Below are 18015 nucleotides of genomic sequence, written 5' to 3'. Positions count from 1 at the left end.
TGGTTGTGAGAGACAGAACAACACAAAAAACCCCAGAAACCCAGAAGACAAAAGTCAGAGATTGATGTGCATTATAATGAGTGAAATAAGTATTTGATCCCCTATCAACCAGCCAGATGTCAGGCTACCTGGTATCTTCACTGTATAACGAGCTGAGATTAGAAACACCTGCTGTAAGGGAGAGGTATTACCTGTAATCCCAGCTTGTTACAGTACCTGTATAAAAGACACCTGTTGACAGAAGCAATCAATCCAGTAGATTCCAAAGTAGCCACCATGACCAAGACCAGACATCCCCAGACTTCAGCCCTCCAGATGTTTTGGACTACAATTCCCATCATCCCTGACCACTGGTCCTCTTAGCTAGGAATCATGGGAGTTGTAGGCCAAAACATCTGGAGGGCCGCAGTTTGGGGATGCCTGACCAAGACCAAAGAGCTGTCCAAGGATGTCAGGGACAAGATTGTAGACCTGCACAAGGCTGGACTGGGCTACAAGACTATTGCCAAGCAGCTTGGTGAGAAGGTGACAACAGTTGGTGCAATAATTCGCAAATGGAAGAAACACAAAATAGCTGCCAACCTCCCTCGGTCTGGGGCTCCATACAAGATCTCATCTCATGAAGTTGCAATGATCAGGAGAACGGTGATGAAGCAGCTCAGAACTATACATGGGGGGAACTTGTCAATGATCTCAGGGCAGCCGGGACCATAGTCACCATGAAAACAGTTGGTAACACACTACGCCGTGAAGGACTGAGATCTTGCAGAGCCCACAAGGTACAGGCCCATCCGCAGTTTGCCAATGCACATCTGAATGACCCAGAGGAGAACTGGGTGAAAGTGTTGTCGTCAGATGAGACCCAAATCAAGCACTTTTGCATCAACTCAACTCACCGTGTTTGGAGGAGGAGGAATGCTGCCTACGACCCCAAGAACACCATCCCCACTGTCAAACATGGAGGGGAACATATTATGCTTTGGGAGTGTTTTTTCTGCTAAGGGGACAGGACACCTTTACCACATCAAAGGAATGATGGGCGGGACCATGTATCGTCAAATCTTGAGTGAGCACCTCCTTCCCTCAGCCAGGGCATTGAAAATGGGTCGAGGGTGGGTATTTCAGCATGACAATGACCCAAAACACACAGCCAAGGCAACAAAGGGGTGGCTCAAGAAGAAGCACATTAAGGTCCTGGAGTGGCCTAGCCAGTCTCCAGACCTTAATCCCATTGAAAATCTGTGAAGGGAGCTGAAGGTTTGAGTAGCTACACATCAGCCTTGAAATCTTACTGACTTGGAGAGGATCTGCAAAGAGGAGTGGGACAAAATACCTCCTGAAATGTGTGCAAACCTGGTGGCCACCTACAAGAAACGCTTGACCTCTGTAATTGCCAACAACGGTTTTGCCACCAAGTACACTGTCATCTTTTGCAAAGGGATCAAATACATATTTCACTCATTATAATGCACTTCAATCTCTGACTTTTGTCTTCTGGGTTTCTGGGGTTTTTTGTGTTGTTATTCTGTCTCTCACAGCTACAATAAACCTACCATTAAAATTATGGACTGGGCATTTCTTCGTCAGAGAGCAAACGGGCAAATTTAGCAGGGGATCAAATACTTTCCCCCCTCACTGTATATATACTTACACGTGCATAAGATTTGCAGTGCTTTAGTTCTAGAAACAAAGTAGATCAGACTGGATATGAGTTTATTTAATGGCAATGTTGCAGCCTGGTTGTATGTATGTGTTACACACCATTCCAATCTCCAAGTGGTGTGAAACTCAAAGGGTTCCAGGCACCTTTATGATATACGATGGAGAGGTTCACAGCATTAACACCCTATTCCAGGAAATTGAATCCTTGCTTAGATTTTAACATTTACTAGATCCAGGAATTAATAGCGTCTTGGTATGTAGCCTAACCCCACCGTCAAAAAACTCATATGTTTTATCTACTGTTTCATGCCTAGGTCTGAGCTGTTAGTACTCTTTCTGCCTGTCTAGTCACACTCTACTGGACTCTCCCTCCCTCCCTCTCTTTCTCTTTCTCTTTCTTTCTCTCTAACACACACATACACATATACACATACATCATGGGAGCAGCCTTCCCCCCATGTATGTTTATTTTAGTATTTTGACCATCTGAAATGTGTTCTTTTCTTCTACATTAAAAAAAACCCTGTTAGTATTCATTTAGAGCATGTAAGTTTATATTGCAGCTTTGGGGAGAGGCACTTTTTTAGTTCTAGGAAGTAAAGCAATAGTTATTACAGGAGAATGTAGACTCAGCAGAACTATAAGCAAATGCTATTAGCAGAATTTATTGACAGCTCAAAACTGTATCATGTATGGCATGGACTGTATTAATAGACAATGAAATACAAGTCTTCTGAGCCCTTCTAAGAGTTCAAATGATCCCTGGGCTATTTGCACTGCCTACAGAATTAATGGGAATGAAGTGTGATGTCTTACAAAATACTCAGTATTCACTTTTATTTGCTACAGATATAAATATGTGATGCAGAATAATCTCTAAAGCAGATTTATGAAGGCGTACTTTGTAACTTTTGTTAAATTTTACAGGTACTCTTGTAGGGACTTCATTTCTATAACCTACATTGCAGCATTTTTTATCATTTCAGTTTTAGATGAGCTAAGTCTAAGGAGACATGTTCAAAACTGATTTGCCTCTAATGCTTGTAGGAGACTCTACTATTTTAAATTGTATTTCCTTTTAATTGATTGAAATATTTGGAATTTGTTCCTGAGTTGTGCACTGCCTAATTATACACAATTCCATAGAATTATAACATTTGAATGTGATGTAAAATTGATTAGTTTAACATCACCATGAAAAAAGGATGATAACTCGTGTAGCTAACCAATTTGGTCCATTATTCCTAAAGTATAGCCTCTCCACTGCAGTAACAAGAAGTATGAAATATGCAAGTATGAGGCTACTACAGTGGTCTTTCCATCACAGCCTTCGACTTCTGCTATGTAGCCTTCCACTTTAAAACACCTGTTACTTTTGCAGAAGGAGTAAGCTGTTCTAGAGCCCAAAGCTAAGTTTTTCAGAGAACTTCTTACTAACTTCACTGCAGTTTGGTTCATGCTTATGAAATATTCAGATAAGGAAAGTGAAAACAATGCAAGTAAGCTGAAGGCACATGATATATGCAAGTAAGCTGAAGGCACATGATATATTTATATTCCACCATTTCAGTATAGGGGACATTTTTCAGTTACTACAATGCCATTTGCTTATCACATCTTTAATGTGCCAGTATGCCTCAATTAAAGAGAAAACATATCATAATGAAACATACAAGCCAATAATTGATAATATGGAAGGGCATACAGTAGACAAAAAAGAAAGAAACAAGTTCTTTTCAAAACATCTTCTTGTCTTTGCACTGTGACAGTGTCCATAGGTGAAATGCTGTCACTGCACTGGTATAGTATTTGAATGGGATCTATTCATATAAAATTTAACATTTGTAGGATCAAATTGCACAGTCAAGTGAGCCGGTTTGGCTTACTTGCATAGAACTTGAAATCTCTGTGATGCAATGGGTCAGTTCATCTGTCTGTTAACCAGGTTGGTGGTTCGAGCCCACCCAGGGACAGCTGTGGGCAGGATTCATGCATTGCAGAGGATTGGACTAGATGACACTCAAGGTCTCTTCCAACTCTATGATTCATATGGATAAACCCTGTTCAAAAACTATACCCATGTGGGGGTGACTTGAGTGGTGAAGGTGGCGACAGGCATCTCCAATGGTCTCCCTCGCTGCAAATGGGAAAAGTTAGGGTAGATTGGTTTGGTTTATAAGACAATGTTATATATTCATTTTGCTAGCTAATGTTTCACAGTAAACTGGTAGAACAAAGAATCAGAGATTCTGTCCTCTTGTCCTACCTATCAAAAGGTATTCATGGGGTCATATTTGGGCTCAATTTCCAAAGCATTGCCAATGGCTTGGCAGTGGTGTTTTGCTGCCCTCTTAGCCCAGCCCACTGCTGTGATCTTACAGAACCCTTCAAGCAATCATGTAGGGTTGACTTAGGCTTTTGTGGCTTAAGCCAACTAGAGTCCACTTTCATCTTGGGAGTAGAGATCAACAAAGCTTAGCAGAGAAAGGGAAACTGTAGGGCAGATGTTTGTTGACTTACTGCTGAATATCTTGTGCATATATTGTGGTCCTCTTACTAGGTTCAGGAGCAGATAATGTGATCTGTTACCCACAATAGAGGTGTGTCAATCCAAATAAAAACGGTATCATTTTATTTAAAAGTTAAAATCTGGACATGTTTTTAACCCATAGAAACTTACTCAGTGGATTATATTCTCCCCATACCCCTCCAAACAACAGAATTGTATGGCACCTTAAATTATGCCTTAAGCTTTTATTTCTTACATTGACATAAGATTCTGTGTTGTTTTTGAACAAATAGTAAAGATGTTATGTTTTTGTTATTTGACTCATTGCTTGGTAGTTACAAGATTAGGAAAAGCTTTGTCTTAATTGAAGGATGAAATCTGCATCAATTTGTAAATGCATGGCACTTCTTACATTCTTAAGTGATAGATGCAAATTACACCTTTTCTATTTCCCAATATTCTAGCCTTTCTATCCATCACTGCCACTGACTGATGTGCTACCCTTAGTACGCTGTCATGCTCTTGATAGTTAGTATTTCTCTTTTTATTATGAGTATGCCAATACCTGGTTATGTTGCTTGGTTTCTCAGTGTGTGCAAGGTACTTACAGATCCTCAGATGAAAGGCAGTGCTTGTAGAAAGGATCATTGTTCCATTATGAATCTTCACTTGATACCTCTTGAGGATGATGAGTTTCTCAGGCATACCCACATAGGCATGTTGCTTGACATTACATTAATCCCATTTGTTTCATTTGTAGCCAACATGCTCTTGTGTTTCTCTTTGCCTTTGCCTTTTATTTGTCCTCGGATATTGTTGAAGACCCATTAACCTAGAAAATTCAAAAAAGACACAGCTTATTAAAAACTGTTATTCAAAGATTAACAATGTTCAGTAAAAGCATTCTCTTACCATGTAAAGACATTGGCAACAGAATATGTTTAAATGGCTTTTCATTACATGCAAGTGTAAGCCTCAAGAGCACAGGCAATTTGGAATTTAAAATTGAAAACTTGTTGCAGTGGTAATTACATTTAAAGACAATGGATGCAGAGGATATGTTTTGGTACTTACTTGGATTATACACACTTCCCTGCCACATTGTTATGCCCTTGTTGAAAGTGCTGTCTCTCAAAGATAATATTTGGCAAAAATTATGACAGATTTTGGCAAACTGATTCAACTCCAGAGGTGTAACTATATCCTAGATGTGTGTTCTTATACGGGTGCAAATTTATCTAAACCATATTTGTGATCATGTCAACATATCAGATTTAACAATCTGAATTAAAAAACTTATAGTGATATAAACTTCTATAAATATTCTTATAAATATGCATTAGAAGGGTAGAGAAAAGCTTCCATTTTATCACATACTTTAAAGCAGCTGGATAGCTAAAACTGAAATAAGATTCACAATCTTGAAATACTTTCATTTTATTTTAGTTAAGATTTCTACCCAGTCCCTCCTCATTGCCTCTGAAAATCTTAACACATGTGCAACTCTGTATTGGGAGAGGTGTTCCTGAGCTCCAATTTTTTAAGCAACACTTTGAATTGGATCGAGTAACATATATGTAGTTAGTAGAGATCTCATAGAATCAAAGTAAATAAGATAAGCTGGTCTACTTAACAATCTGGCAGTAATATTCTGCAATAACGGACAATACTGCATGCAGGAGTACCCTGAAGCTATACAACTGCCCAAGTCACCAAATTAAATTGAATTGCAGAAGCTCCAATATACACAATATTTGTTTTCCTAACTTATGGAATTAATTGTTGAAAGATGTGACTTTCAGTCACGGTTCTTTAAATCATTAGACAAATATTGGGATGGTTGTTGCCTTTGTGCCACATTTGTGGGCTGCTTTGGAGTACCTGGTTGTCATGTCAAAGATGGTTCTGCATGAAATGAAATGATCCAGCAAGGCAGTTCTTATGTCCTCATGGTTATACTACCACACACCAATAATGAACAAAAAGATCCAATCTAAAGGCGACAAAATTATGCAGACAAAATCATGAAGCCAGACCTACCTTATGTCGCGTTGCTGAAAAGACAAATAATGGGTGATGCTCTTATTTATTTTATTTAAAAATATTTTTCTACCACTCTTCATCCAAAATCTCACAGTTTTCCCAGGTGCAGTCCAAAGTTGCTTGTCAGAAGTTGTTTGTCAAGAATCAGCAAGGGGTTTTTAACTATATTGGAGATAATTTTAGTTTTCAGCTGGTCAAGTTCCAAGCAACATGAGCCTTTAGAAAACAATACATTTGGTTTCATTCTAATCTTATATTTAGAGAAGCAAATCTAAAATTATTGGACTTGGGTTTTTCTTTTTTAATAGTTTGATTGTTTACGAACTTGCTTGGTATTTGACATATGATGAATAAAATTCCTCAATCAGTGAATTTACATTGAAATTACCCCCTTCCTTTCCCTTTTGAAATTACTGCCTTACTTTCCCATGTGGATTTATTTTTATATTCCATTCACATTAGGATGTTGAAAAGGCTGGAAGGAGCTTTTAATGTGCTTAGCTGCCTCTCTGCTCTTATTATGTTTGATCAGTAAAGAGCAATCATGGAATTAAAAATGGGAGAGGAAGCTGTATGCAAGATTTCAGAAGCCCCAGGGAGCAAGTTTATAGCTTTCTAAGAAGCAGATTCTCACACTTACACTGAAATAACTCTATTGAAAGCAGTGTATTTTCACTACTTTTTTTAAAAAAAAAAGATGGGTTGATAAATTAGTCTTGTCAATTAAGTTTTGCTTTGACGTCTAAGATTGCCACACAGTTTCATCTTAAATGAGACTGCTAAATATATAGCTATTTGAATCTGACTTTCATCTGCTTTTATTGGCTCTTGTCTTCCAGGACCTTGGGCCTCTAGAAACAACAGCATAGATAGCGGGGAGGCAGAGGTCGGACGGAGGGTCACTCAGGAAGTACCACAAGGAGTATTCTGGCGGTCACAAATCCATATCACACAGCCACAATTCCTGAAATTCAATATCTCATTAGGGAAGGATGCCCTTTTTGCGGTATACATAAGAAGAGGACTGCCACCTTCACATGTCCAGGTATTGTATGAAGATGTTTCATGGGGGAAAGTGTTAGTGATTATTTTAATTTTTGGTGGGATTTTGTTCTGAGATCTGGAGATACAGAGTTTCTGAAAGAATTTTGTGAGTGTCCCTGCCTCCACTTCATTTTATTGGCTGCTACTTGTAGGAGTGAGGAAATTCAGCAGTACAATAACCCACCAAGTTGTTTTGTGTTACTAGACTTTGCTGTGAATGGAGAAGAAAGGGAATGTACAGAACTGCTGTTTTCTGCAAAAGCTTTGCATTTTCCATAACATTTCTTGTCTGAGTGAGCTTCTGCAGAACATATGGAATAATATCTGTGTCCTAGGTTGCCTTGCTGTGTGTTAATTTATAGTAGCATTCATATGGATGCAGCTCTTCTACATTTTCATCATTTTGGATGTTCTTAGTTTAAAGAGAGAATTACCAGGTGAAAATTCCGTTCCATCCCCTTAACATAGCTCAAACACAGCAGATCCATAAGGCACATTCTATCCTGGGATTTTACTTTATTGTTGTCTTGAATAAGTTTTTAAATCCACAAATCTTGGCTTAAGCTTTCTCTTGAGTGAGCTTTTTCCCAGCAGGATCCTACAGCTCAAGCATTCCCCAGACAAAAGCTTCAATTCTTCTTTTATTCTGGCTTGAGTTAACAATATTCACCTATTTCAATAACCAAAAATTATGCACTAACTTTCTGCACAGCTATAAAGCTTGACAATAGGGTAACTCAACTGAGCAGGATCCATCGATTGCTTAATGTGATTCTAGAAACAAACAGTCAGCCTGTTCCATATCAAAATGAAAGGAGCAATAAAAGCTCCCCCCTTTTTACATCTCACTAGATTAATAGAAATAATCTGAATTTGACATTGGATGTTGCCCTAAAGTTAAAATTGAAAACACCATGTTCCTTCAGTTTAAAAATGTGATCTGTGAAAAGAGCGTAAAACTTTACTTGACAGTTCATCACTGATGAGTGCTGATATGCCAAAGCAAGTCGAATCCTTTGTGAGAACAAGTCAATAATCAGAAAATTAGGTACATGATTAACCTGAGACTACGAAGACTCAGATCCTGTCTGAGAGCTCCAATGAGATTGAAACTTCTCTGTATTACTGTTTAGCAAATATTCCAAGAGCCTAGTTTAGTCAGTCAAACTGATGGAGCTGTATACTTGTTCAGAATATGTTTTGCAATTCTGTGGATAGGGAATAGTGTTTCAGAGGGGCAGCAAACTTCCATAAATGCTTTTTTGCAATGCTTGTGAGCTTAACATAAAAGAATGCAGTGTTATCTCAGGCAAATTGGTCTCTGTCAAGTGACAAATTATAAAATATTTGGTAAACATTTTGCCTCCCCCCCCCATGTGAAGGGGCTGTCAGGAGGAGTGAGTGTTCTTATAATAATGTTTAATGGTAAGCTGTAGGTACAATATTATTTAGCTGAGTGTCATTAGTGAGTTGCTAAGGACCAGGTGGCAGGTTTGTGCTGAATTCCAAACTGCCATTTCCCAGTGCATTTTAGACTGTGGGATATGTTGGTGAGACTTCCGAAGGATATGTTGGTGAGAAAGATATTTTATAGTAAGTTTTGCTAAACTTTCTTACAAGGTAAACACACTAAAAAGTTAAAAATTGTTTATTTGTCATTATAGAAAGAAACAGTATGAGGTGCCCTGAGGTAATTTCGCTATGAACATTTGCATGATAGTACAGGGAGTAGAAATAGCAAGGGAGAAAAAGGGAGGTAGTGAAAGGGAAGGAATCCATTGACTAAGAGAAAGCTCTAGATAATACTTACCCTTTAGAGACACTTCAGAGATTCAAAGAACATAGCAAAAGAAGAGAGATCACAATGCTTCTCCTTTTTTACTTTTGGTGTTGCATGGGACTTGCAGTATCTCCATGGGAAAACTTCTTTTGCTTCTTCTTTGAAGGTTCAAACTACTTCTTAGGAACTTGCCTTGCTTGCATATGCTTCACTCACTGTATTCTTTTGTAATTAGCATTTGACACTTCAAAAACACAGACAAATAATAACAGAACCCATTAAATGCAACATGAAGGCATACATTCCAAGAAGTGGGGGGAATGCAAAACTGAATAAGATGCAACACTCAACACTTCATAGGAGCATCAAGGACAACTTCACCTCAAAACCAAGGAAGCACTGCATCCAATTGCATTTGCTTCTGTTATATCAACAGCTTCTCTGTGAGGAGCAGGATAGACAAGATTGCAAATAAAAGGCTGGTGAAGAGAAAAATAAGTGTTAGACAAGAAAATTCTCTGTAACAAGCCTATGCCTGAAGTGGAGGGGGTGGGGGTGAGGAAGCTGGATGGTTTAGAAGTGGGAAGAAAAAAGGAAGTACAGTAGAACAGTTCAGCCTGATGTTCACCTGAAAGGAAGTGGCATGGCTATATTTTAGTTTGAAAAAGAAGTAGGATGTCAACCCATCCTATCCAGCCTTACTTTGAGTTGTTATAACAATTCGGAGTTACTTTTTTAAAAAAAATATTGCACAAAGCATAGGAAGGGTCCTTTTTATTGGTTTACAGGATCTGGGTTTGTTATAACAGGAGTGGGGAGATCTGTGGTGCTCCAGATGTTGGGATCAGATAGAATAATAGAGTTGGAGGGGACCATGAGGATCATCTAGTCCAACCTCCTACAATGGAGGAATATTCAGCTGTTCCATACAGGGATCGAAGATGTAGCCTTTGGTTATCAGCACAAACTGAGCTATCCAGGCTAAATTTGTTAGACTTCAGCTTCTATCAGCCTAAGCCAGCATAGCCAATGCTCAAGGATGATGGGAGTTGTCGTCCAAGAACACCTGAAGGGCCACAGGTTCCATAACTGCTTTACAACAACGCTTATCATTTTTGTTTCTATACAGTGGCTCTTTCTGTTTACAGATCCATTCTTTCCTGAGTTCTTTTTGAGTTTGAGATGTCTAGAATGGTCAGTGCTCAACATTTTCAAAGACCTCTATGCTGAGTGGGTAGAATCTGCACAGTTTCTTCCTGATTAGCAGCAATGCTGTCACTGTCTTTCGTGGCCCACATCTTACACTTTTATCTCTCTATACATGGCTTTAGGGAGAATGTGACATTTTCAGCAAGAACATTTTGTAAAAACAATTCATTTTAATAGTGCACTATATCAGATCAATAGAGCTGAAAAATGCAAAGCAATGAGCCAAGTGACCAAGTGATAAAGCAGAATTAGACCTAGGATTTTTGTCTGGGGCTGGTTTGCTCTAACAGGAAAGGATTATTTGATTTAATTAGTTAGCTATAATTTGTGCAGCACCTCAAATGACAAAAAGTCAGCTCATCCCTGCTCCCCCACCCCCATTTTGTAGTATCATCATAATACTTCTCTGTAAAAAAACCATATAGAAATTCAAAACATTGCCGGTGATCATAGGATACATTAAAGGAATTTTCTTCATACTCGGCAAACTGCTCACATGACAGTGTAATGCTGTTAAGAGGTAACTCAAGTAAGATTACAGGTCAGGTTCTGCAAGTATCGATTGGTCCAAAACTTTGGTATTATTTAATTTATTACTGGTGTCATGAAAGCTGAGGTTTTCCCTTTTTGTTTGAGTAAACTGCTCTGATGAACAACTAAACATGGAACAGAGACAACAAAATATACAAGACACTCTGCAAGCATGTTACCTTTCCCCAGGGCTCTGTTGTATACATAAATTAAACAGGCATTTTCAGTGGGTCAACTCTAATGGCTTATCTGTTTAACAATAGTGTTGCACTTCTAGTTGTGGAATGAGACCAGGTCCCTGCAGCTACAGCCACTTCAAACCATTTTAGCTCCTCTGTGTGCTGTTCCTCTTCGATCCTACCAACTGCTGAGCCTGCCTGCTGTCTGAGATAGAATCAGTATCAGACGCAGGGGAGGCAGAAGAGTCTGCCAACACAATCCAAGCAGAGCAGCATGTTGCCAGTGAGAAATGTCAGCTTTTATTGCTACACTGTTCTGTGTTGACCCTCAGTGAGCAAACCTTCCAAAGAGCAATAAACTTTGTTTTTCCAAGGGTGTTATCCCAATCAGGATATTTTCCAAAAGGCTAATGACTGTGTCTTTAACCTCTCTCTCCTCAACCTCCTCTTGACAGCTAGGTTTAAATAACATTTGTCAAAGACACTAGACTGAGGGGTTGATAAAAGCCTTTGTGCTTTTTATTTTTCATAGCAATGTATATGTTGGAGTCAACCTTTTAGTTCTACTGTGCTCTCCTAAGACATAATTGTAACTGAAGTGATAAACCTGTGACTTGGCTATTTCATTTCAGGCTGTAGGTGGGAATTCACATGATTGTATGCTCCTTCATAAACCACCATCACCACCAAAAATTCTGCATAGGCAGTTTCTTATGTGAATAGATTTTTGTATGGAGGAGCACTCAATCATATAAGCTCCACCTGTGCTCTGAAGTAGTCCAGCATACACCCAAAGTTATAATTTCAGTGGTAACAAAGCTTAAGAATATTAGCCATATTTACATTTGAGTCACTAGTGGGTCTTCTATTTCTATGAGCAAAGCACCTGGCACATGTTTGGCACCTAGAAGAAAATCTCTGAGAACCTTTTCATTTTGTAATAATAATAATAATAATAATAATAATAATAATAATAATAATAATAATTTATTATTTATACCCCGCCCATCTGGCCGGGTTCCCCCAGCCACTCTGGGCGGCTTCCAAAAAAACAGAAATTCTAAAATACAAAAACAGAAATTCTAAAATACAAAAAGCAGTTGAAAAGCAGTTCCATAATTCTAGAGGAGGGTGACCCTCATTTTTTGGAAAATAAATACTTTACTAAATCAAGATTTAATAATTATTTAGCAAAACTCACTTTGTAATATAATGATTAGTTTTCATAATGGAGGCATATTAAAGATTCAAGGCAAGCACCTTCCAAATGACTCATCCTTTTATATGAAATCTATTTGGTTTGTGCATGCCAGTGTTAAGGGACCCATAGTTATGGTAACTTAATATTGAGTGCATACATCTTTCTTTCAGACACACCCATCTATCTCTATCAGCAGCTAGAGAGATAAATGTGCCTGACAAGACACATTTTCTTTGGGAACTATTACAATATTTGATATGTTTGTGTATAGATCATAAGACTGTATCCATAAAAGGGCTTTAAAGGCTATCAGGCTGCCATATACTCTAAAGTTCTCACATATTGATGATAAAGAATTCTGTACCAATCTATATGGAATTATGCCCAAGATGAGGGAACAGGTTTTGTTCAATCAAGTTTAGAGCATTATACAACTCATTTAAGACATACTCCATTCCTCAAACAATTTGGGTGGGATGTTATCATCAGCCTAAAATTATTGGTTACCAGATATTTCTGCTTGCTATTTCTGGTTTTATTAGTTTCATATTGATACAATTTATTCAAATGAGGGTACCTTTATTTGATGTGGACTATTGGTACAGACTTGTTTCAAATGAGTTCCTAAGCAAATGGTCTCCATTAGAATTCCTGTTGTTGTGCCCAACTGGGTTGCAATGGGTTATATAGCTGCATTACAATACTCTTGATTCAGGTAGGTAACCATGTTGGTCTGACGCAGTTGAAATAAATTAAAAAATTGTCCAGTACCACCTTAATGACCAACTACAAACTTAGTTGGTCTCTAAGGTGCTACTGGACAATTTTTTAATTTTATTTATTTATTACAATACTCATGTGAGCTAAATGGTTGAGGACTAGTGTCCAGTGTTAAATTTGACCTGAGGCAATGCTGTTTCTCAGCTACCCAGCTTATCAGGATACCATGCAGGATAAGCTAGTTGATACCACCACACCTGCATAGGAATGTCCCAGCGATGATGCAGGAATGCTAACCAAGATTTCATAATCTCATTTCCCTCCAATGACATGAAAAGACAGGTAGTCAAAGAGCGTTTCATCAATGTGTGCCTCAGATTCCAGGAAGAATTCTGATTCTGATTCTCCTAGGAGCAGGTGCAACTTCAATTGAATGTAAACAAGTTCAAAGAGATGTACATTGGGGCAAAAGAATAATAATTCCATATATACATTCATGGGCTCAGAACTGGCAGTGACTGACTAGGAACAATATCTTGAGGGTGTAGTGGATAGCTCAGGGGTCCCCAGACTTACCGGGTTCGGGCCGGTGTCCGCCGCACCGACTGCACGGAGGGCAGGGGAGTGCACGCGCAGCGGGCCGGAGGGCGGGGGAGTGCGCGCCCGTGCGCATGCGCACACGGTCGGGAAAAAATCACCGAAAATCGCTTGTGCGCATGCGTATGGGCCTCCCCCGACCCGGAAGTGCATGCGCACAAAGGATTTTCGGTGATTTTTTTCCGATTTTGAAGACCGCCACCGCGCCGCGCGCCGTAAGAGCGGGCGGCGGCAGCGGGCGGCGGGGGTCGTCGCAGGCCGGATTGGGAGGCCAATTGGGCCGCATCTGGCCCGGGGGCCGTAGTCTGGGGACCCCTGGGATAGCTTGATGAAGATTGCAACCTGGTGTGAGGCAGCTGTGAAAAAGGCAAATTCCATGTTAGAGATCATTAAGAAAGTGGTTGAAAATAACACTGCCAATATACGGTAATAATGCTGTTATGCAAATCTATGTTGTGAGCACACTTTGAATACTGCATACAGTTCACTGCATGTTAAAAAGGATATTGTAGAGCTGGAGAAGGTTCAGAGAATAGCAACCAAAATGTTCAAGGTGGGTAGAGTAACTCCCCTGTGATGGAAGCTTACATTTGCAGCTGGTGTGGAGGAAGTGGATAGGGAAAGGTTTTTCTTTCTCTCCCATAATACTTGGGGGACATTCAAGTAAGCTGAATGTTGGAAGATTCAGGACAGTCAAAAGAAAGTACTTCTTCACACAGCACATAGTTAAACTATGGAATTCACTCCTGAAAGATTTTGTAATGGCCACCAACTAGGATGGCTTAAAAGAGGATTAGACAAATTCAACTTAGAATTACTCAGAGTGCGCCTGTAATGAAAATAATTTTAGACCCACTAATTTCAATAGATCAACTCTTGAGTAATACCACCCAATAACTTCATTTCCACATTGCTCTGCATTCTGGGAGTGAGTTATAGTAGTAGAGTATCCATGGTAATATAAAAGTGAAAGATGTAGTTTATATTGTAAAAAACTGGCCTGTAAAAGTTATTGGGGGTTTTTTAAATAAAAAAATAGAACCATATAAAGCTGCCTATTTCTCCTTTCTTATTGTGTATTTATTTATTCCAGGCAGCATTGGAAGGAGGTGCCAACCATTAGTACAGTGAAAATAAAGGCATGAAATACTGAACAGTATTAGTACTTTCTGAGCACAATTCACAGTGTTAGTGTGGACCTTTAAAGCTCTTAACTGATTCGGCCCTATATACCTGAAGGAGCATCTCCGCCCCCATCGTTCAGCTTGGACACAGATTTCCAGCTTCGAGGCCATTCTGGTGGTTCCCTCATTGAGAGAAGTTACAGGGAACCAGGCAGAGGGCCTTCTCAGTAGTGGCATCCGCCCTGTGGAATGCCATCCATCAGATGTCAAAGTAATAAATAATTATATGACCTTCCATAGACATCTGAAAGCAGCTCTGTATCAGGAAGTTTTTAATGTGTGATATTCTATTGTGTTTTTTTATACAGTCAAACCTCCGTTTACGTAACCCTCTGGGTATGTAAACTTTGGGAGTATTTTACTGGGTTTCGCTGCGCATGCCCAAAAGCGGTCCTCAGGTTGTGGAAACCTTGGGATCCGGCCAGACCTCTGGAACGGATCCCGTCCGCAAACGGATGTACCACTGTATTCTGTTGGAAGCCACCCAGAATGGCTCGGGCAACCCAGTCAGATGGGTGGGGTACAAGAAATGATGATGATGATGATGGTGATAATAATAATTAATAATAATACCACCACCAATTTAAATTTATAATGAAATGCCTTTCCCTGATCTTCTATCCAATAGTATGATTTCATGGAGCGTTTGGATGGGAAAGAGAAATGGAGTGTGGTGGAATCTCCACGAGAACGCCGGAGCATCCAGACTCTCGTCCAGAATGAAGCTGTATTTGTTCAGTACTTGGATGTGGGGTCCTGGCACCTTGCCTTTTACAATGATGGAAAGGATAAAGAAGTCGTGTCTTTCAATACTGTTATTTTGGGTATGTATGCCTTGGCTGTGGACTCTGTGATTGGTTGGCTGTAAGATGTGGAAAAGATGCTCAGGGTGAAATTTTAAACAAATTTACCTGGGAAGATACTTTATTGAACTCAGTATAGTCAGGGACTGCATAATTTTAATAAATACAAATTTAGCAATCATGCTTGAATCTAAGGGGGGAATGACAGACCTGCCTCAGATCAGACACTGTAAACTATAACACAAAGAAAAAGCATTAATAATTTATTTGGTCATGCTTTTTCTTTGTGTTATAGTTTACAGTATCTGATAATAAATATAACTTCCTTTTTTGAGGGCTGTGATGGTGGATATGGGAGGGTTATTGGGTTGTTCTTGTTATATGTTGAATATGTATTTTGTGTTTTTATATTGTGATTTTATCCGGTGACCTGTGGGTATAGGACAGTATACAAATTTAATAAATAATAAATATTGCACTAAGGCCCGCCTTACCTGCTGCTTGGTACCTCTGGTACCAGCATGGCTGTGGGAGCCACTTCCTTTGCAGTCAGCTCTACTGACCACAGGGCTTGTGGGCTTTTCAACCAATCACATGCAAGTTGGGGGGCAGGCGGTTTTGGAGCAGACCAGAGGGAAAACATCTGTCCTTCGGTCTGTTTGCACTAAGGATAGTCTTTAATATAGTACAATACACATAATTTTTAAAATCAACAAAATTAGATGGAAATTCTCTGTATAAATTTGAGGAAATGTTGCTATTAAGAAAGATTGTTTGGGCTTTCCTGACAGTATAACTTTTCATATTTTCCCAGAAACAGGAAATAGCCAAGAAGTAGGTTGTAATAACAGAATATACATATGTGTGCATGCAAACACATTTTGTTCTGTTGGCATCCGTCTGTCTCAAGAGACAATGGAGTGTGGCTCTGGGGGTGAAGCCAAATTACTGCAGACTGTTGTGGCTGCAGAAATTGGTAACTTGTAACTGCTGCCTTCCATGCAGAAGGCATGGGACACAAGGCTGAGCAGGGCATATAGAGGTCCTGGACTGCCCAGGCAACAAGACCCTGCCTCTCAGCCTTGCTGATGTGGTTCAAGGGAAAGCAGAGCAATGCATTTGTCTTCACTGCAGGAGTTGCCAGAAGGAGGCAAGTAAGACACCATCCTACTGTCATGGACACCTCACTCCGGTTTGTGTAGGGCTTACTCCTTAGCCCATTCTTCTCCTGAAGATGTCCTGTAAGGCAGTGGGTACAGATTTTTCCTTTAGGTTTCCTCCTGAAAACCACAAATGAGTATGGCTGCAATGCAACAGAGGTTTGGTTTTCCTTCTCTTAGATGGGCTATCTTCCCAGTTTGATGAGCCCCATCTGGTCCTCATTTCCCTCTACAGCACATGTAGTGACTGCCTTCTTGACTGTTGGACCCGCTGTTGGTCTCATCCACTCAATCCACTGAAGCTTGTATTTGCATGCAGGGAAAGTCCCAAACTCACCAAGGGTTTAAGACTCATTGGTTACCCGCACCTGGTTTAGCCAGCCAGTCAAATCCAGTCCTGGGGTGGGTCCGCTGTCACATGCTGACAGCTTCTAGAAGCTACAGGTGAGAGCTGAATGCAGGGTGGGGACTAAAGGTAGACAAACTACCCCTGAGGGAGAATGATGTGTCCATCTCCAGAGATGCTACTGCTCCGCTAAGACCCCATACACCCCTTGCAAACACATAATTGAGATATATACAGTATACACCTTGCCACAATAGACACAGATGCCCAACGTGCGAAAGATATCCTAGTAAAGCATGTTCGGTAGCTTGCAACATTTTCGTCTATATAGCTTGGTCTGAAAGTGTTGCTAGAAATGAAGTACAGTTTATGAGAAAGTCGAAGGTAATAGGTGTAATAGTTAGGTAGAAGTCTTGATGGTGCAATGATAGTAATTGGCCTGAAATGTGAAGAAAAGAACAGTCTTTTATTCAGTTCAGAGGTTCTTTGACACATATCTATTATGAGAACTTTCAGCATCGAGACAGATTGAGAGGTCTGAAATCTTGACCAAGATGAAATAGAAGAAAAAATGCCAAAGTCAACCAGATATTCTCATACTAAATACACAGAAGATCTGAATACAGTATATAGGAATATTATTCAACGCATGAGAGAACTAGAAAATGTTTACAGCCAGTTTATATAATTCCTATCAAGTACTGTAAATAATGTTCAAAAATGCTGATGATGATTATTGGCAATGCCCTTTTTACTACATGGTTTATTTTTTGTCTTACTACATGGTTTTCGGTTTACTACATGGTTTGCTTTTTGTCATTTCAATTGGTATATAATTTCAGAAGATTGAACAATAGCAGTAGTACTTTTTTGCTCTTTACATTTTACAGAAGTATATAAATTATTTGTGTCTGTACACACACACAAGCATAAGTTCATAAAGTACATTGCACTTTTATTCAGCCCTATTCAATTACGATCCACACAGTTGTAATCATGTGGACAGGGAGACTCAACACTGTTGCTCTGCTGCAGACCCTGCTCCCT

At 39.6% G+C, this 18015-nt stretch overlaps 1 protein-coding gene across 4 annotated transcripts in view; it reads left to right on the top strand.

Moving 5' to 3' along the window:
• The window catches only part of TENM2 (teneurin transmembrane protein 2), a 645216-nt gene that overhangs the window by 498332 nt on the left and 128869 nt on the right, over positions 1 to 18015 (top strand). For all 4 annotated transcript variants that reach the window (XM_035105136.2, XM_035105139.2, XM_035105137.2 and 1 more), the window contains 2 exons: positions 7054 to 7259; positions 15288 to 15483. In XM_035105136.2, coding sequence (XP_034961027.1) covers positions 7054 to 7259; positions 15288 to 15483 — 402 coding nt within the window. The remainder of the gene's footprint in view (positions 1 to 7053; positions 7260 to 15287; positions 15484 to 18015) is intronic.

This window comes from Zootoca vivipara, chromosome 2, assembly GCF_963506605.1.
Source record: "Zootoca vivipara chromosome 2, rZooViv1.1, whole genome shotgun sequence".
Classification (NCBI taxonomy): domain Eukaryota; kingdom Metazoa; phylum Chordata; class Lepidosauria; order Squamata; family Lacertidae; genus Zootoca; species Zootoca vivipara.
This window is presented reverse-complemented; position numbering and strand designations above follow the sequence as displayed.